The sequence below is a fragment of the Gymnogyps californianus genome, chromosome 1, assembly GCF_018139145.2.
Source record: "Gymnogyps californianus isolate 813 chromosome 1, ASM1813914v2, whole genome shotgun sequence".
In the NCBI taxonomy this organism is placed as follows: domain Eukaryota; kingdom Metazoa; phylum Chordata; class Aves; order Accipitriformes; family Cathartidae; genus Gymnogyps; species Gymnogyps californianus.
Window position 1 is genome coordinate 181,994,213 of NC_059471.1, and position 21,401 is coordinate 182,015,613.

A 21,401-nucleotide genomic window follows, 5' to 3' on the forward strand; every position below is an offset into this window, starting at 1 on the left:
ATTATGAGGTACCTTGATAATGAATACTGAAGACCATCAGTGAGTGAAATGGGAGTCTTATGCCAGGATATTGTCATAGTGACAGTCAGGTTGCAGGACTTAATGTGATGCATTATTAATTGTCACTGTAATGTGAGGATACATAATTATTAATTCTGCAGTTTTCTTTGCCACAAAGATGAGACGGAGTATTCGTTTTGTGTGATGCAAAGCTGGTTGCCTACCACAGGTAGCCGAACATATCATCAGTAACATGAGGAGGCTTTTCTCTGAGGATGGGGTGGCAATTGCTGCAATTAAAGATGCGCTCTAATGCATTTTGTGAGTAGTTCATATATGGAACAATAGTAGTCAGGGTGGGTTGTGGTTTTGAGAATAAATCTTTAGTGGCAACATGATTTATTTGCCTGTTTGGAATTAGCTTCAAAAAAGATTCTGAAGGTTTGCAACGTAGGACCGCTGTCTAGTTTACCTGAAAAATTTGTCCCAAATTGATCACTATATATTGCTAAGGCTGCCCATTTTTTTTTCTTCTATAACTGAGCTCAAATTATGTGTATATATATGCATTTTCTTTCATGATTTCTCATCCATTGCTTGACCCAAAACTTTGCATATCTTAATTATATTTTACAATTACAAAACCCAGGAGACTGCTGAACCTTCCTGAAAGCTAGGTCAGCCGTTGAGGAGCCTGAAGCTTATTAAATTTCCTAGTACATTCTAGAAATGAATTGTAAGGTCAGTGCAGTGAAGGATCTTCATGTATCTGGTAGCTATTCAGAATGTTGTTAAATCTGAATCTTTTGAAAGAAAATCTGAAATAAATCACTGTGGTGACCGATCATACTCCCACTTGAGGGCTCTGTCCAGTTAAAAGAATAAATGGAGATTGATGTTTGAAAGACTACTTTTGACAGAATACCGCCAGAGCTAGTAGAAATAGATGTCTTGTTCTCTGAGAGTTTGCAGAACGTCGATACTTTTGGGAAGAAGTTCAAGCTCCCAAATGTGAAAGACAGAGAACAGCCATGCATATGCACACCAAAATAGGTAATTGCTTGGTGGCTACAGAGGTCATCTCAGCTGTGGGAGGAAAAGCAAGGACCTTTTTGTGCTTTTTGTCTCATCTGTGTGCCCTGACTGCCAGCCCTTGCTCATTCTCTGAGTTGCTGCTTTATTTGCACCATATATTTAATTCTCATGAAATTAGTATGGGTTTGGAGAATTCATTTCTTTGAAATAGACGAGCTGGTTTTATTCTCAGGGTGCGGGAAAGGAATTTGTTTCCTCTTCCTTTTTTAGACAGCTAATAGGTTATTCGTGGTTATACTCTCTTTGCTAGTTCAAAAGTAAATGAAGCTTCGTAGGAATACATAGAAGTTTTTGGAGACTAATATTTAGGTTACAGTAATGTCTGCAGATCCCACCTGAAGTTAAGGCCCTAAAGCATCTCACACAGAACGTGTGTATAAGAGCAGTGTTGTGGTGGTCATCTCCCCTGACTGTATATGCTTATAATACAGACCTCTGTTATCTAGGGTACTTCTGCAGTTAACAGGGAAAAATAAATCTACTTTGGAATGAGATGAGCATAGTCTGAAAGTGCAGGGGGTTTTTCTCTCTGCTGAGTTATAAGGGCAGTTTAGAGAACTGTCTTGGAGGTGTGCAAGGTAGATGTCTGAACTTAGCTGAACTGATAGCAACACCCACTTGTTTAAGAATTACTAGTCCAAAAAGGACAGGATCAGTGAACTCCAGAAAAACCGCCATAGCTGATGTGGCCATGCTGTGTTCATGTCAGCGACAGCCTGAGAATACAGCTCAGGCCCATGTGAGCTTTTCTGTCCTAATTTGTGCTGCCCATTGGCTTAGAGGAAACAAGTGGTAACATTTCAATTTCACTTTTTGTCATGGGCCGTTGTTCTGGTCTGTTTTAAAGCTTCCCAGTCTCTGATGGCACCTTATTTGACTACCAAGTTCACATGAGGCTTGTTCAGTGTCGGACATATCCAGTGTTGGGGTCATAATAATGAGAGGGAAATGTGTTAATAACTGTTCTCCTTTATCTTCTGAAAAGCTCTAGTACAGACTTTGGTGGGGGCTTGCTTTGGAAAACTTAAGCAAATTGGGGGGTGGGGGTGGGTTAAACTTGTTCTTAACTGTAAGTTTCTGTCATAGTTTGGGGGCAGGGGGAGTGCAATGACAAAATTATCTTCTTCCTCTAGGTGGAAAGTAAAATATTTCCATTTCAGTCAGAGGTGTAATGCCTTTATGCATTTTCCCCCAAAGGCAGCACATCTCCAAAGGAGTAGCACCTTTCGAATGACATGAGGACATAAGCTGTGGAAGCATTATCCATGGTGCATCATGAGGTGGATTTTGGCCAGGGAGCCAAACCCTAAGAGAAGAATGGGAGCAGTAGTAGTTTGATCTACAACTCCCAAGAGGCACAGTGTTGCCACTTTGAATAAATGGCTTCAGTTTTTATCTGAAATACTTTCACTTTGGGATACTTGTTTCTGTTGGCAAAATACTTCGCATTTTGCATGAATAGCAATCTATTTTTACAAACAGGTTTTTTAGTCAGTAATTCTGTTATCCTTTAAAAATGGCTTAAGCAGAATTTTACAGCCAAGTGTTGTGTGAACTTGGAGGGATTCTGAGCCCAGAGCAAGCTAGCACAATTGCCAGTCATGCCTTTGGGGTGAAATTTCACAACAGGTTTTTGGTGAATTTACCAGACTGGGTAAGTGGGTGGGACTGGCTAAGGAGCCGCATTCGGAAATGTGTACATTTGTTGGTTTTTCCACCATTATATGATGTATCCTGTAAGATCCTTACTGTGGTAAGTAATCCAGTACTGTAGGACAATACTCCCTTTTCTCAGTATTTCAGTCGTGAAATGAAGAGTGCGCAACAGACTGCTGAATTCCTTCTCTTGGAGGAACTCTCCACTGAATAGATGACTATATTGTTAATGCACTGGTTAAGAATATGTTTGAACTTTACTACAGCAGCAATGCTATAAGCTAAAAAAATAGACTTTTATGTAATTTTTATAATCAAGGCTTTTAAATGTGCATTTCAACAAAGTAAGTTATAGGTAATAATGCTCGTTCAGCAATGAACTCTGCCCTTTGAACAGCATGAACTTGTAGTGATGGTCTATATACATGTTGCTAAAAGAGACATTTTGCATTAGGTTTTGGATTTTGTACCTCGGGGCAACAATGAATGATGTCTTTTGGATCTGCAAATGACAATTCATGGTGTTCTTACTCCAACCTGTTTGCCATGTCCTACAGCCAGTGGTTGGCACCTTTGTGGAGCAGCTGGGACAGCAGAAAGTAAAAAGAGCTGCAGTTCACAGCCCTGTCCATAAGTTTGAAATAAGCACTGCTTTGGGCATGAAGTGCTAGGATGCAGGTGGTGCCTAGACTATATGCCGATCTGTTGTGTAAGGGAGCAGTGTTCGGGTGAATGAAACAAATCATGTCTGTCGTCCTGAATTAGACCACAGTCGGCGTGACATGCAGATATAATTTTTAAGTTCTTTGACTGCAGTGATATCTAGGTTATGCTTGCTTAGTATGAGGTGCTTTGCAACAGTATTGCCTGATTCCTGTCCCTTACAAAATGATTTATTTCGAAGTCTGTATTAGTCCACCCACATCTGACTCGCAAGGCAGCCCCACAAACAGTTGTTTCAGCATAGCTGGGAGAAGGTGCAGGATTAAGAAGACATGGAGGGGAAAGGAGAGACTGGAAAGACTCTTTGCACGTGCTGCTGCCAAATATGCTATCATGCAAAGACAGGTATTGTTATGCCTTAAATGCTTCCCTGAGGATTTCTAGGTGAATTTCTCCCCCAAAAGTTGAGGTTATCTAGGGTATGGCTCCTTGGTATTTTTCAGGCAGATCAGAGCTTGTGCTGTCCACAACTTAGTCTGCCTCCAGTCCTGGATTAATGGGCCCTATCTGAGTGATAGGGCACCCCACCACAAAAACATGGTTTCTGCTCAAATCAGAGCAATAGTGGAGCTGACTTACACCTGTCAGAGGAGACTGGGTGGGGCAGAAAGGGAGAAGTATTTGAAAATTGCATCATTGATGAGTAACTGCTGAACAAATATGTAACATTACCACATATACCTTAATTTTAATAATTAGGTCTACAAAATTTTCTGGATACTCTGCCTGTATGAGCACGGTTGTGCTGACCAGCATGCTAGGAGTTGAGCTAAAATATAAGATCTAAAAGCATACTATTATGCTGAGAGCTATATCAAAACACTTGCATAGCTCTTCTGATCAGAGGGTATGTAACTCCAGTATTGTGGAGGAAACTTTTCAGAGGACTGGGAAGAACTAGGCAGTGAAGGTGTAGGCTAGCATGGGTGGAGTGCAGCTGATCCCACTTGTGTCTGCTATCCTCGAGGACCTCTGCGCTGTGCTGGTTCCTGGGCTGGTGCAGGCAGGGGAAGCCTGAGCTGTCCCATCTGCCAGCACGGATGGACCTTACCTACCAGTCATGAAAGTGGGGATCACATCTTGTTACTAGATGTCAAACTGAGGTCCTTTGTCTCATGCCTAGTGAAAAAAAAGTTCTGTCACAGAAGTACCAGGTGCTGTCTTGTGTAGAATTTTGGTGTCCATGGTGGTAGGTCCATCATTTATCAATGATGTGATTTTCGAATGCTTTTCTTCTGATCTACACAGTCATTAGGAAATTAACTTAGTCTCACAGTGATAGCTGTGCTTGGTCAGTGCATCATCCTATGATGGCTGTAAGGTAAGAAAGCATGCAAGTTCAGCCTTCCCCCCCCTTTCCCTTAACCCCCTCAAAAAAAAAAAAAAAAAAAAAAAAAGGGGGTGTGTGGCAAAAATATGCATCTCTCCTTCCTGCCAGAGCTGTACTAACACAGTGGGTATTTCTCCATTTCAGAAAGAAGGTTACCTCTGGGAAAGTTACCTGTGTTTTCCCTGCTGCCCCTGTGCCACCGGTCACCTCACTCGTGGCCGTGTAACAGTGACCATCTTTTTTCCTTCCCTTTCTTCCCCTCCTGCTTCTCCAGGACACAGATGGGATTAACCTGTACTACTGGTCCCTGTTTGATGGACATGCTGGGTCAGGGGCAGCTGTGGTCGCTTCCAAACTGCTGCAGCACCATATCCTGGAGCAGCTGCAGGAGATTGTGGACATCCTGAGGAACACGGCCGTCCTTCCGCCCACCTGCCTGGGAGAAGAGCCTGACAACCCAGCCACTAACAGCAGGACACTGACGCGGGCAGCCTCCCTGCGTGGTGGCGTGGGGGCCCCGGGCTCGCCCAGCACCCCACCAACACGCTTCTTCACTGAGAAGAAGATCCCACATGAGTGCCTGGTTATTGGGGCCATAGAAAGTGCATTCAAGGAAATGGTATGTATATCTCAGGGCTCTGAAGTCCTTGTTGCATACATTAATAAGTCGCATGTCCTGGAGAAGATGAACTTTTAGAGATTTTTTTCACTTTTTTTTTTTCCTTCCCCTACTTAAACACCATCTGAGTGCAGACAGAATTATTTAAGAGCCTCAGCAGCTTACCTGGTACATCCCTGTGAGGCAGGAACTGCATCGTAAGTAACAGGCAGCACCACGGCCACGTTTGTGGATTACTTGACTCTTAGAAGCTTGGTGCTCTTTTTCCTTGTTGGTTTGGTTTTTTTTTTTCCCTTCCTCTTTTAAGATAAAAATTAGTATTGCCTCACAGTGGCAGATTTCAGCATTGGCTGTTATCATAAGGCTGTGTATATGGGCATGCACTTTACAAAGCCTCGTTGCCCTACCGGAGCAGCAGCAAAGGCTCTTAGCATTCCTTGCACCACAGACCCTTGTTCATGTTGCCCACAACTACATAAACAGGTCATAAAAGGTCACATCAGGGACATGGATGAGGGGCAGCATCCTTGATCCAATGACCTGTAGTTCATGTTAGTGTTGGGGTGGCTCATAAAGCACAGTAGTGACTGTAGAGAGTGTGTGTGCAGCTCTTGACTGAGGCAGGTTGGATGTGGGTGAGTGGGGTATGCAGTATGTTACTACCACCCACTTGACTTGTGTACAGCATGAACAACTGGGAGGAAATCATGACCCTATGGAAACAGAATATCCATCAATTTCCCTATGGAAGGCTGTTTTTTCTCTTCTGTAATTGATGTAGCTGCTCTGCACCTTCCCCCTTCACTTCTCCACGTTATTAAAAATAATTCTTGTCAGGCAGAGCAGAGGCTTGGCCTGCCAGTGAATACATGCAGAACAGGTCTTGGGAGATCTGATGTTGTTCTTTTGTTGTTGTTGTTGTTTTTAGAAAAGCCTCTTATTTGAGCAGAAGGCTTTTGAACTAATGAGTGTTTCCCAGAAGTTTTATTTGTTGTCTGAAAAGAAGTATTTGATCATTGTTTTTCCTGATATATGTGAATTTTGTTTAGTACGTGCATCTAATTAGAGACTACAGTTGTTGTTATAACAAAGTGGTGCATCACTTTGAATTCTGAATAGCAATTATCTTGCTGGATTGTTCTTTCTCCCCAAGGAAGTGCAGACAAACAGAACCACCAACTGGATTTGGACTTTTAGGTGGGTAGGTCCAGGAGCGGGATCTACAGCTGTGGCTTAGGCATCATTCAGTGTGGGGCATGCGAGCAGATTTATGCACTGTGGCTAGTGGGCTCAGTTTCTGCTAGCTGAAAAGAAAGAGGAGAACACGTGAAAATCTCCTGTCAGTTTAGCATGCCCTTTTCAGAAAGGGAGGACTAGCTTGCTCCCTTCTTCGTCGAGAAAGAAGGGAGAAGATGACACTGGCCATCCCCTGCACCCTAGTGGGTTCAGAGCATGCTTAAGAGAGGGACACCAATTTCATGCTTCAGTTGGGGCGATTTTCAGGCCAGAAGAATGCTATGCTCTGAGTGCGTGACATGACACTCTCTCTCTCCTGTTGACACTGACTCCCAGTGCAGGAGAGATGAGAAATGGAGTTTCACGGGACTGGAAAGTGCAAGTAAGAGAGCTAAAGAAGGGCCGTTTCCAGTGTTCTACCTTTCTTATGAGACCAGTGTGTGCATTATCTATTGCTGCCTTCCTGAACATGTCTGAGTGAGCAGGGCTGTTATTGCCCTGCTCTATTTTGAGTTCACACCTCTGTTTGGTAGGTGTTCATGCAGAAGACCGTCTCAGCTCATGTCCAGGCACCTGACTGCTGGGGAGGGCTTTTATGGATAGAGTATGACAAATGCAGGAACTCTGGATAACTTGCTACCGTTACAGTGTCTGGGTATTCCATGTACAGGTCATAGTAATCTGTCCTCCCTTTTTCTAAACTGAAGTCCAGAGAATATTTTATTTTCCTCCCTGTGTCTTTGTTCATATGCTGCAGATCAGATGCCTGCATTCCCACTTTTGCTCTTTACCAGAGGGCTGAAGTTCATTGTCTGTCTTTGCTATATAAATGACTCTGTCTACCACAATGCAATATAATTTCAGTATTAAGTTTTACATTAAAAGGAAGTCTTATAAAAATGGTCAGATTAAGAAAAGCAATAGATAATTATATCTGCTTTAAGCTGTTGGGGGAGTCTTGTGCTTATAATTGGTTTAGGCAAGAGAGTATTTTCTTTTGTCCGCATAAGGGAGTGGTTCCTAAGATCAAGTCTCATCTATGCTTGCAATGATTGATCTTCCTCCTACCTCTGTCTAACTTCCTGCTAGCTTATACTCCTAGTAGTCTTTGGTGAAGATTTTGGACCTCTTCCACAGCACATTGTTTGTTCAGTCCTATTTTGTACTGGAACGTCATGGATGTTGTTGAGTTAGGTCAATGCAGTTGAGGTGTGCATAATGTACGAGGGTTTTGTGCCAGCAGAGTGTATCATTTTACCTGGCACTTGGTGAAAGCTCATGTTTCCTGGACACGTAGGCAGACTTCTCGGTGTTGTTTCCTGAAACACCCATTGTTGCCCTTTGAACTGGTGAAAATGCTGAATAGATACAGATACCTTGGGTTGTTTGTTTTTTTTTTTTTTTTAAACAGTCCAACCGGACAGGTTTATCTAATGATGATTTTGTCTCCTTTTCCTGGGAGCATTTAGCATACCATTACTTTTTTCCCCAACTGCCTTTTGAATTCTAGTTAAGCTCTCCCTTTTTTTGCCTCAAGTCTCAAATAAAATGCAATTCATCCCTTTCAAAAGGCTTCTTAAAGTTATTTTTCTTTTTGGGGTGTGGTTTCCTTTGGATAGTGCTTGTCTGACAGCTACATGCAGTAAAACACTGGGGAAAGCTGACACAGACCAAGTCATTGCCTCACTTAGAAATTTAACAATTAAGCTGTCTCCATTTTGAAGTACTTCTAGATGGTGTTCGCTGGTAGTGTTGGAACTGGGATTAGCAAATTTCTGTGTTGTGTTCTCAGATAATTTACTGTCCTGTTCAAAAAATAAAAAATGCTCAATGTCAGTAATTGTCAGTAATCACAATTATTCCAGTTAAAAGGAAATAAATAAGCTCAAGTTCTGAAGGTATCATAAGTCAAATTCTCTTAATTTTCATCTGTTGGGTTTTAAGATGAGCATTTATAGATTCAGTTCTAGGGAGCCAGGAGGGATGTTTCCACGTGCTGTTCTGTACTGGATAGAAGCATCAAACTATAATCCCTTCCTTGTATTTAACATTGTATACATGTGTGTGATGTAGTATGTATTTTAAAGAAAGATTAAGGGGAGAGAGCATCTGTTCCACACTGAACCCTGTTTAATTTTGGATTGGAAAAAATGGCACAGAACTAGTCTGTATGATTTATTGGAAGGTATAAGTTTGTATACATTGTATCATGATTTTCTTTATTGAGATTTTTTTTTGACTCAGATGAAATCTAGACAGATGCTTTTGTAAGATTGTTCAAATTAAAATGGCAACAATCTTGAGAGAGCAACATATGTTGTACGGTTTTCCTTTTGAAAAGCTTCCTCTGATTAAATAGCCAGCAGAAATGAGGAGGGTTGAAACAGTTACAGGCATTTTGATGCCATTTTGACAGAGGTAAAGCAGATTAAGGAGTTAATTTTGTCTTTATGCCTTCTGAAACATGTTTGGTTTTGTGTTTTGGTTTTTTTTAAGCAGATACCTGATACTGTGTGTGTAGGGAGTAAAGCTGCTCTCTGTCACAGCAAGATTGAGATCCTGGAGGAAAGGCCCCTACTGTGAGGACAGATATAAATGAAAAATAGTTATTTTAGTAGTTGTTGCAGTATGCTAACTTGTTGTAATGATGATACTGCAATTTGAATGCACCTAGTTCTGTTTTCAAGGTCCTAAATTTGTAGAACTTAGCATCGGGTATAGCTGGCATTCGCTTTCTGTGCCGCCAGACTTGCTGCTTTCATGCTGTCTCCCGGCGCCTCTGCAGCGCCTGCATCGGCTGCGCACCGGCGGCCTGCGCGCACGAGCCCGCCCGGCTGAGGCTGCCGGTGGCCAGTGTCCCAACACGCGTGGGTCGAGACGGGCGGAAGGAAAAGCTAGGGCGCCGCAGCACCCCGAGAGCCGCCGGCCCACTCCGCGCTCTGCGGCTCGGCGCGGCGCCCGAGCCCCTCCGCAGGGTCTCCACGAGGTGGCACGAGCAAGCCGCCGTCGAGGGTCCGGGAGAGAGAGAGAGAGAGAGGGTGGTAATGGCTTCGTGGCGTAATCTTCCTGCTTTTTCGGAAGAGATTGTTAATTAGCGTGATGAACCCGTGCTTTTGCTCTGGGAAGCCCGGGTCCGAGCCTTAGCGAGGCAGGCGCTGAGGAGACCGAAGCGGTCTGGGCGGCGGGGACGGTCTGTCCCAGGGCTGACGCCGCGTCCTCGGGCTGCTTCTGTAATCGGTGGAGAAAGCAAGCCCTGCTCTCTGTCGCCTGCTCTGGAAACGTACCCCGTGGCACTTCGTGGTGTCCTCTGCAGGCTTTGCTCCATCCTCCCTGCGCCCCCTCACCTAGGGGAGGGGGACTGGGGTGACCAGGCGTGAGGCAAGCCTTGCGGGCCCCCTGCTCCTACCTGCCGCTACAACGTGCGTCCTGAAAAGGAGAGCAGAGCACAGGAGTGAATTAGCTGCTTCCTTGGCATGAAATGATAGCCTTTTGAACTGAGGATATGGAATTTTTTTTTTTAAATTTTTTTTTTTTTCCCTTCCCTATCAGGGTCTGAGTGGCACACGCTGCCCTTTGGGCTGAAAGGTGCATTGTTTGATTCTGCCCAGTGTTGCTCAGCTCTTCCCCTGCACGCAGGTTGCTGTGTGGGCATGAGCTGCATGCTACGGAAAAGAGGAGGAAAAAAGGAAAGGAAAAAAAAAAAAGCTTGCTCTGAAATCTTTCTCCAGGTGGAAAATGAGGAAAGCTTTGTATACACTCTGACTTTGTCTAGAATGAGCCCCTTTACACTCGTAAAGATTTCAGAGGCGTTTTGGGGTTTCTGCCCCTGTTTGTGCTGCACTGCTTTCCCAGCAGCGCTGTTATAAAGTATTTCATTAAAAGCCAATGTCTCCACATCAGAATGAGTTAGTGGCATTGGTGGGCTTTATTTTATTTTGGTCCCCTCAAATCTTGTTGAGCTGTAGGAAAGCCTTCCCCTCCCTCCTTCCCCCCAAAAAAGGAAATGTCAAACAAAGTATGTAATATCAAATTAAACATGGCACTGAATATACTCTGGCAAGTCATGGTAGTAAATTCAAGTTCTGAACAACAACTGGATGGAAGAGTCCATGAACAGCAATGATTCAAAAAAATCCAGTACACAGTTCTAGTTTAAGTCAAGGAAACTCTGAAAATGAGGCCCTAAGGATTATCCGTCTTCTCTCCTATAATAGATACTTCTGAATTCTGCTTATTGAAAGAAATAAATTTTAATTTAGGCATTCCAGCACTTGCAAAGTGTACGTATGACAGAGCTGAAACCAGGTGAGGAATTGTACATTGTTTGAAGGTCTCAGAGGATACTCTGAACTGCAGAGATGAAGGTTTTTTAGAATTCCTGGCAATGCCTGGAAAATCCACTGTAGTATTTATAAGTTTAAATTATTTTGATGGTTAGAAACATCTGCTTCCTTTGAACTGTTCTTTTCAGCTTAATTTAAAAATATATAGAAACCATGGGGAGGAAAATCAGCTTCTCTATGGCAAGATTAGATAAAGAGGCATTTATAACAGGCCCATGTCTGTGACCAAAGGTTCTGCGAGATTTGATTTTTAGCTTGGAGGTGTTTTCCTTCTGGTCCTCACCTCTTCCCCCCTCCCTCCCCCCCCCCCCCCCCCAAAAAAAAGAAAAAAAAAAAAAAAGGAAAGGGAAGAAAAAGGAAAACTACAAGTCAATGAGAGCATGGGTTAAGAGCCAGCAGTAAAACCCCGAGTCTCTCCAGCAGCAGAGTGCAGTTCCTGTGTGCAGCAGAGGATGGCCTTGTCGGGCAGTTTCTTGCTGTCCCCGCGACACTGCCTGCCTCAGTACTGTATTCATGGCACAAATGGGATCGGGTCCAATGTACACTGGCCAGCGAGGAGTCACATTATTTGTGACAGACACCTCTGCCCAGCCTGCTTGGGATGGCGGCTGAGCGCTGCTGAGCATCCCCGCTGCTGCCCCAGGTCACCTCCCTCTCCTGAAATTTGTAGGAAACAAAGCATGGTCCCTGGCCTCCTCCAGCTCTGCAGATTTTCAATCAAATTGCAGCTGTCATGGTTTGCATTTGTTGTGGTGCTTTTCTTCAGATAAATTTAGCTCTAAAATAAAGCTCTAAATCCCATACCCCAAGGCGTAGACAATTTGAGCTGTTTGTTGCTCAGTGCAAATATGAAAATGGCTGAAGTGTAGCTCTATGTGTGTATGCACACACACAGAGGCAAACAAATATATTCATAATATGAAACACATAGAAGTAGGCAGGGTTTAACTGAAAAGATCTGCCAGTACTTGCAATAGCAATGTTAAATGATGCTCCCTGTTTGAATTCAGTATTACAAGGAAAGACCAGTTTGAAATTGGATTTGATTCTGGACACAGGAGAGGAGGGTAATTTGTAACATGCTGTGTTATTACCCCAAACTGAACTAAGAGGCAGCAGAATGAATTCATTGGCATGTACTTCAGTTTTGGTTTAAAATGTGTGGAGTACTGGAAAATAGCTCATTTACTTGTCTTTTGTGTTCTTCAAGCTTTCCTGGGACTATATATATATTATATATATATATGTATGTGTATATTTACATATTTTTTCATTCCTGGGCTTGATTGATTGTTGGTGACAGATGTGACTTGTGTTCTCCACTTCTATTAAGCAGGAGGGCTTTTTTATATATAATATTTCATACACTCAGAATCAGTTGGAAGCTAAACACAGGAAGAACTATTTGAGTAGGTATGTACCTCCTTAAATTTGGGCCTGTGCACATGCATAAAAATTAAGTCTTTTCAGGACCTCATAAAGGCAATGAGATGAGACACAGGGTTAAATACTGTGGTTCATCCTGGAAAGTCTGTGAATGCCAAGTATTTTTCAGTAAATACTGTTCTACTGACCTTCCCCACCCCCTTAACAAGTTTAGCATCCACCCATTCCCTGTGTTTCTGACGGGTAGCCTTGTGGCATGAGTGTGTCTTGCTGCTGTTTGTAAAGGTATATGCTCCACAATCCTAGCGTCCCTTTTGGAGAGCAGGTAGTTATTCATGTCATAGCTAGGTCTCATTAATTATTTGCTGTCTATGTAAAGCACCTCCAATTATACTACCAGATACCTGTTGTTAAGCTACATTTATCTTTGCCTTCATTGTGCTTTTTCTGTAGCAAATTCCTTTGCATTCCTCAGAGTTGCCATTTGCTCCTTGGTGCCTGATGTTTTAGAATCTCCTGTCCTGATTTTTCCCGAACATCTTTGTACCATAAGTAATAGATACTCCTTGACTTTCCGTTCTTCTCCCTGACCATGTGGCCATAGCTGCAACAGTAATGAAAGCCAGTGGGACATGCAGTTTAAGAAAGACTTTTTTTTTTTTTTTTTTTTTTTTTTTAGGGGAACCTTCATTTTCTAAAACATTAGTTGCAGTGCCGTCTTTATAAAACTTGTTCTCTTTTCCCATAGGATTTGCAAATAGAACGAGAGAGGACCGTGTATAATATTTCTGGAGGCTGCACAGCCCTTGTGGTGGTGTATTTATTGGGGAAGCTTTACGTGGCAAACGCTGGTGATAGCAGGTGAGTAAGTATGGTGTCTCCCCAACTATTCCTTCACCCAAACTCCCCAGATCTGGTGTTATCAAGTTCCATAGTTGCAAACAGTATCACAAGAGGATTGTTTCTTGGCTGGACACTTAACGGTTTCACGGAAATTAATGCAAATGGCAGTGATAGGCTTCCAGTGTCTTGTCGAGTGGTGGTTGCAATCAGGGAGGTTGGTGACACTTCTGGCCCTGTAGCAGTTTCTGAATGACTTGATGGTTGCAGAGAAGTGGAAAGACACTAAAGAGCCATTGAAACAGAAGAGATGTTCGGTGTGTAGTAGAATGGTGTGTTGAACACTGACAAAGTGCCTGCATCTGGAACAGCTGGTAGGGCTGGACTGGTTCAGTAGGAAGTCCCGTGGCTCCTGTCCTCAGCCTTAGTCTTGGAAGGCCACTTGGCTCTCAGATTTTCATATAATTGAAGGTAATAATCTGTAAGCAAATAACTGCTACTCCTACAACAGGGAGGAGGGGAGGGAGAGCTGCTATCACAGGTTAGGATTTTTACTGTGTCCTGTTCTAGCTTGTGTACTTGTCCATTTCTCAGAACTGAATGCAGTCGTTCAGGAGTTGTTGCGTTGTTATATTTAGAAGCTGGATGCTGGAAGACTTGTGACGAGAAGCTTTTTCTTTGTCTTCTGATTTAGCTAAAGCTAGGAGCATACTGGAAGTCTCTCACTTGCATTCTTTTCCTCTTTCTCACTCTGCCCATACCACCATCAGAGTTCTTGCAAGACTTCAGACTTTCACATGTTTCTTTTGGCAGCACTCTGCAAAAACAGGCCAGGGAGAATAGTTCCCCACATGATACAGACTGCTGTTGTGTTCTCTTAGTTAGCAGCTGAGAAATTGAAGTCTGCAAAGGTACTGAACCACATTGTCTTTAGGTGAAGACTGCTGCCATTATGTATTTGTGTTTCAGGTTTGTGCACACACAGTTCATGTGTGTACTGTGTGTGCACAATGTATTTACAGAGAGCAGTCAACCGCAAAATAAACCTAACATTTTTATTGTCTCTTGCTGCTTTAAACTGTGTAGGAAGTCAGATAAATCCTTTGTGCATAAAGTTCTTAGTCTTTTCATGTTGGTGATTGTTCTTAATATGCTGAATTTGCTGTTTATATTGCAAATTACTCATCCAATTCCTCTTGGCAAGTGATATATTTTCACATCAAATGTCAAATGAGTCTTCACAGAGGGTAGCTGCAAAGATGTTTGAGTAGACCACCTGTGTAGTCATCAGAACCACTAGCTGCACTAAATCTTACCTCTTTTGCCATTAAATCAGAAATAATCATGTTTTCCTGTACTACTGTACTTTAAGTACAGTTGAGTCTCTTCCATTGGGTTGGCTAAATTGCTTTATTGTCTCTTAAAAGTGTGCTGTGTAAAATTGGCCATGCAGGACCTACTTCTGAATAGTTGAGAACTTTGCTCTTAAATGACTGACTGCTTCCAGTTCTCCCAGGATTCCTCCTCTGCTTCCTGAGAGCGGCCTCAGCTCCATTGCAGCCTCTGGCACCCAAAGGCAAGAAACTCGTTGATGGTGATCTTGAATCAACCCAAGCGTCCACTGTAGTTAAAGCCACTAAGTCTTCAATAGGCTTTGAATGTTCATCAAGGCCATCAAAAACATCTCTTCAGAAAAGCAGGAAGAGCAGGAATTAGAAGGGAAGCCATTGGCAAGACTGGGTCTTTTTTGAAACAGGACTCAAATTTTTCTGCTCATTCCTCGCATCTTGTAGGTAACAAGGTCCCTCCAGATCCAAAATACTTTGGTTTTGCGCTTTCCAAATGGACCTCACAGAAACCTTCCTCATGCTGAGGAGAATTCTCTGGATTCCCAAAATCTTTCACTTTCAAATAGGCCCACTTCTAGATTTTCATAGCTCGAGAAAATAAAAGCTTAAAGGTGTAGAAGATCAGCTGATCTGCGCCTTTCTCCCACCAAATCACCACTTCCCATGTTTCAGAAAGGGAGAAAAACAGCCATTGCAAAACATCTAAGTTGCTCCTCATCACTAAAAGGACATTTTAGGACTAGAAAAGCAACTCTGAGGTTGTCTGCCTACTGCCAGGGTGCACACTGCATTCCTGTATCTTTAAGAGCCCAGTCACGTAGCCAAGAAGTTTTATTCATGTTAGTTGGAAAAATACGTTCCTTTTTGCTGTCTCATGCCTTGCGTGGTCAACTTCGTGGTTTGTACAGATACAAATGAGGGCGGTGAGAAATACAATAAGGAAACTACTTTAAAAAAATGTTTGTCTGCTCTTGAGAAGAAGGGTGGGGTTTGTTTTTTCACCCAAACAGGGGATTTGTGCTTGTTGCTGTTGGAACTAGATGCCGAAACCCTCAGTTCTTCAGTTGAGCTTGAGTTTCTTTGAGTTCACCTACTCATTTGTGCCTCTTCTCTGTCCTCCTCCTTCTCCCCTCTCTGCTCCCCCACTGGAAAAAGCCTACGAATAAATCAAGCTACATTTCCCACAGACTAGAGTCTGTGAGAGGAGGTTTTGTGCTGCAGGGGTGGGAAATAAACATTTTGGGTTCACGCAAGCCTCATTTGTTCTGCCTCTGCCCAGAAGAAGGTTAGGTCTTTCAATTCCAGGCAACTTCAAAACAGCAGAAGCTTTTAAAGGTGGGTTTTGAACAGCTTCTGCACTCACAGGACCAAGGTACATGCAATAAACTGTTACTATCACAATGAGACTAAGGAAACGCCAAGTGTGAGACTTGAATAATAATGTGCTATGCGGTGCCAGCTATACCTCAGACTTATGTCTGTGGTATTCAGTTTAACCACCAAAGCTTCTCAAATCTAATCATTTCATGCCACGTACCCTGGCAGTGTTGTATAGCAGCTGTCCTTTTGTAGTTGATGTGTAATTACATCATGAAAAGACTTTAATTACCATATTACTAAATTACCAGCCAGCAATCCTTTCAGGTTCAGCCCTAGCTCGCTTCTGTATGGACTATTAGGCTTCTCCAAGCTGAACACTTTTGGTTGGTGTAAAAGGGAGGAAAAATTGTGCTAATTGTAGGTTTTGTTATGAACTATTATTGAGCTTGATGTTATGGCATCACTAATGTCAATGATATAATTAAACTTCTGCTAACGATGCAATCACAGTTCTGTAATAATTATATGTTAACTGCACATGATACCAGAACCCTACTAAAAATGAGGTGATGTATTCAGAGCCTGATAAAAACAAGTTGGAGGGAGCTGCTTTCATTCTCTAGTGGCTTGTCTGATCATTCTTGGACTCTGTCATAAATATACCTACTGGTACAGTCAAAATTCATGTCTGAATATTGGCCAAAGCTTTTTCTAATGTTTCTCTCTCTCACTCTTTCTTCCTCTCAGTGGTTAGTGTTGTCCATGCAAGGTTACCTAATTAGTGACTGATAGTGTTATAGTCAGCTATCCCATATATAGTGCTTTTCTGGTGAGCATTGAGGCGCTGTGCTTTGCTTACCAGTTTGACATATACACTACGGTAACTAGGCCAGGCTCTCGGAATAGCTGCTTTTTTTTAATAAGGAATAGTAAATCTTCTCTGCTCATTCTTTTAAATAGTATTGTTCAATTTTATATTGCTAAAGTGACTTTTACTTCTAAACTGCCGTAACATGCCTTGTTAATCTCAGTTCTTTTTAGTTTTATGCTCTTTATTAGGATGTTGTTTTATAGCCAGTGATGAAGCAGTAGTAAAACAGGGACTTAATGTTTTTACTGATTACTGCCCAATTATTGTATAGCCTCATACAACATAACATTTGCCCAATATCGCTACAGTGACTCTAATGCAATATGATCATATTAACTATCTTTGGCACGAGTGTTCTTCTGGCTTTCATGTTGTCTGGCTAAGGAGCTGCTCGGAGACTGCAGGCACTGCCATTTTGTGCTTTGCTTGGAGCCATGTCGGGTAGCTGTGCTTTTATCATCATACGAGAAGCAGAACACCACAAGTTGATTTGACTTTTCCATAGGCCCTGAAACACTCACTAAATCTGCAAATGGGTTCCTGGGCTTTTTTGATTTATTGGCAGAACATGGGATCAAAGTAAAGAGCTTGATGTTTCAGAGGCTTCGCAGACTTGCAGGATCACTGGATTTTTTGCTTTGCTTCATCAGCCTTTTTTATCATCTTTTTGCATCCTTGCTTTGCTCCCCTGTGCTTATGTTTTCAGGGCATATTCACCCTCTGCTTGAACATACATCCTCGTGTCCAGGATAGATTTTTCTCCTCTTTTTTTGCAAGTGTAGAATTAATGCTAAGGCATTTGGGATTGTTAAATGATAGGACCTCGTTGAGTGAATGATTTTGTGGTGCTTCCATGTGGGTGCAGGTTAAGCAACTTCATTGGTGCTTCAGGTGCCCAGATATGGGAGAGTGTGTTTACAACACCGACTTCTCCTAGTGTAATAAAATAGTGAATTGAAAATTGAATTCTACTTTGTTTACTGTTTCAATTCCTTCCGGATTCGCTGCTTGTGTTGAATCTCACTACATTCATACTTCCTCTTCATCTGTGTCATGGTGCTTGTCAGCTGCTTCCCTCATGCATAATTCTCATTGTAGGAAGTCAAATTTAGGGGATTAATCTGCTTTTATGAAGTAAATGAGAGAGGCATGGAAACAGCCATGTATCTGCTGACTGGCACTGTAGCTTAAATAGAATTTCTGAGAAGTCAGAATTGATGATTCTGACCCATTTTTGTGGTTCATGGTATCTGACCTCTTCCTCAAGGAAGTCCAGCAGGGTGATTTTTGCGAGAAGCGCTAACACTGTGTAAGAATGGAAACCAAAAAGTGTTCTAGTATATTACTATTGTAGAGCTGGTTTGCTTTAGTCTTTGGTTTACAGTATTTTTAAGAAACTTTAATTTTCTGATTTTCTTAACTACCCATCTCCTAATCTAAATGGTGTATTTTTCCCCTGTTTTGCTTGAGTGGTCTGCCTAAGCCCTCTCTATTTCCTTACATCTGTGTCTGCATAAACAACTGTGTTTCATACTTAGTACTTAGAGGTCTCTAGAGGAAAGACTAACTCAGTTACTAAGCTTCTCCAGTCTGCAGTATTTGGAAAAGCATTCTTTTTCCTGTCTTCTCCTAAAGATGGGACAAAAAGAGCTGCAAATCTCTGAACCACATGCAGGGCCTTTTCACCCTGGGACCATGCAATCCATGGTGACTCCTCTTCGTCCTCTGAAGTTCTCATTCCTCCGAATACTCTAAAGATGCCTCCCAAGAGACGAGAGCAGCGCTTATGAATTGTATTTTGGCCAATCTATGTGCACGTCCCCTTTTTAGATTATTATTAATTCTTTGACGGAATCACTTGAAAATAGTAAATGTTTGATCATTTCAGGGCAACAGATAACCTAAGCCTGGTCTGCTCAGGAGCCTGTGTAGTGAGGAGAGACTGAATTCAAGACAAAGCGAGTCTCTCCCACACACATTCTCCTTTACTGACTGCAGTTCGGTAGGTGGAGAAGTCTGATCCTGCCTAGCAAAAAATGTTGGAAAAGAGCTTGGCATCTTAGTCACAGTCAGGAGATACAGCCAAGTCCCATCTCTCTGTTTCCCCTGCTGCTTTTCCTTAGAAGCCTGACTTGCAGGCCTGCAGAAAGCACTTCTGCTCCCCTTCTCCTACCTGGCCTCCTTCCAGGGAGAAGCAAGAGCACAGGATTCACAGGAGAAGCAGCAGCCTCAGATATTGCAGGATTTCGTGCTGGGTAAAGCTTTTGGAGGCACTTGAGGAAACACCTGAAGTGAGATGTGGAGAAAAGGTGTTGGATCAGAAATAAGTCGTTGCACTCAAAAGTGCAGTGATGAGGAAGAGCATTTTCTAGCGATCCAGTGGATGACAAGTTCCAGGGTACTGGCATGTCGTATCCAGCACTGACTTGGCAGAAATGATTAATTTGGCAGTAAATGTTCATAGGGTTTTGAAGACAAAACAAATGTCTTGCCTCTTCTCCAAACTCTTTTTTTTTCCTGGGAGAGCGTATGCCTTAGCAAGCAATGTCTATGGCAATCTAGCAGGTGTTGAAGCCATTGTAAATGTTTTTGGTGAGTGGTACATTCAGTTAAGTCTTTGGTCCTAACACACAAACATCATCTACCCATGAAGTCCTTATGTTCCAGATTATGAAGAAGGAGAGGAATTTTGGCTATTCAAGTAATATCAGTAAACTGGAAGGCCACAGTTCATTGGTATTAGTTTCCAGGAGTGATGAATTCTATCACTTTTAATTCTCATAGGTTTCCAGCCTTTAAAAAAAGAAAGAAAAAACCAAAACCAACAAAAACCCAAACAAACTAATCAAGCCAGACAAAAAAAGCTGGTTGCTGCAACTGCAAGTAAAAATTCCCCTGCTGCCTATTTTTATTGGTGAATATAAGCACTGATCAAGGAAAAATTCCCACTGTAATAACATCTTTGCATGTATGTTGCATGTGTAGCCTGTAGAGCTCATAGTGTCTGAGGCAAGATGGGCGAAGGGTGCCGAGATGTATTTTTAATCACTCTTTAACCAGTACTTTACTGATGCGTAAAGTGCCTGTGACCTCTAATAGAGGCAGCTCATGGTATAAGCAAATATACCAGAATCCAGATCTCCCAGCGCAGTGCATCAAGCTCAAAACCATCTTTTTAATCTGTGCCTTTGTAGCTGACCACAGAGGCACCTTCAGGTTCTTCATTCCAGTGTTACAGGGCCAGGGCCAAGGCACACCAAGCAGGCTGGGTGTCTTGGACCTCTAGCTCCCATATGTACTATGGGAGGAGGGCCAGGGGGAGCCCCCCAGGCTTGCAGGTGAATGTTTCAGGTCTGCTGTGGTCCTTACTGTGTTGGAAAGCTTTTCTCATCCCCTGAATTCCGTGAGCTTGCCAGGCAGCCCACGCCGTTCAGTCTCAGCAGCAACTACGCGATGCATCTTGAGTCCTGCTCCTGGGGCTTTTAGCGAGGGCTTCCCTTGTCACTTCTGCATGGGTGAATGAAGCAGGGCTTGGGTAAAAATTCACTGATGCAGAGTGAGCAGAGAGTGTGACTTTGTCTGCTTTTACTTCTTGGTCCAGCTTGTTCCAATATCCTGCAACTGCCGCTGAATTAAGCAGAAATGCTGAGATCAAAGTAGATGTGATGCTTTAGGTGCTAAAAGCCATTCTGACTTCCTCAATGGTAAGACAGTGAAGAGCGGGGGGGGGGGGGAAATCCATGCTTCTTCCATCTTATGTGGTCAGCCATATCCCAGCCATATTACTGGCAAAATAAACACTGACTTGCACAGCAATGCCTTTATCCACTAAGCCCAGGTTTAGTTGCTATAGTAACTCGTCCTGGAGATGAATGTGATATCCTGGACAGCAGGGAAAAAGACTTTGATTTCACAGATACCAGTCTTGAGGCTCAGAGCTGGCCACAGAGACGTGACTGCACTTCTTTGTTCATTTCCCTGGCACGGCCTGAGTAATTGGTGGCATGTTGTTCAGCTGTGATACAGAAATGTGGTGGTGTATCATCATTGCAACCCTGGGCTTAGCTGTGTTCAAATGAAGAATACACCAAAATCATCATGGGCAGAATTAATCCCGTGAGGGCAGCAAATCTCCAACTAAGGATGCTGGAACTGATGGCGGGCAGTTTTTGTGTGCTAGCAGTGTCGCTATAAACTCACTGTAAACTGGCTTGTAATAGCTTCCTAGCTGCCAGCTGAAGACCTCTCCGAAAGATCAGTGAGTTCAGATGTAAACCCACAGGAAAGTACACACAATTAATTACAGAGCATTTTAGTTTAGTTCATTGGCTTTTGATTTAGTGCTACTGGGACTAGAGTAGACAATACTAGAAGCATATAGGTAAACATATAAAGTTGCCACTGGTTCAATAGCAAAAGTCACTTTCCTGATTAAACAAACAAAAATTTGCATACAGATAGCCAGTGCCATCCCATTAGTGGTGGGATGGGAGTACAAAAAAATGTATAATTAGCTCTAAAATGAAACACTGTTAATAAAGCCAACTGCTAATAATAAGCCAACTGCTAATAATAACTCCATACTTAGCTTGCATCAGACAAGCAATACACTTGAGGACCTAAACTAAAGCAG

General features: G+C 42.7%; 1 protein-coding gene across 1 annotated transcript in view; it reads left to right on the forward strand.

Annotated features, from left to right (window-relative positions):
• PPM1H (protein phosphatase, Mg2+/Mn2+ dependent 1H) overlaps positions 1 to 21,401 on the forward strand; it is a 134,540-nt gene that overhangs the window by 66,744 nt on the left and 46,395 nt on the right. Inside the window, exons 3-4 of the mRNA XM_050910442.1 lie at positions 5,079 to 5,423; positions 13,137 to 13,249. Coding sequence (XP_050766399.1) covers positions 5,079 to 5,423; positions 13,137 to 13,249 — 458 coding nt within the window. The remainder of the gene's footprint in view (positions 1 to 5,078; positions 5,424 to 13,136; positions 13,250 to 21,401) is intronic.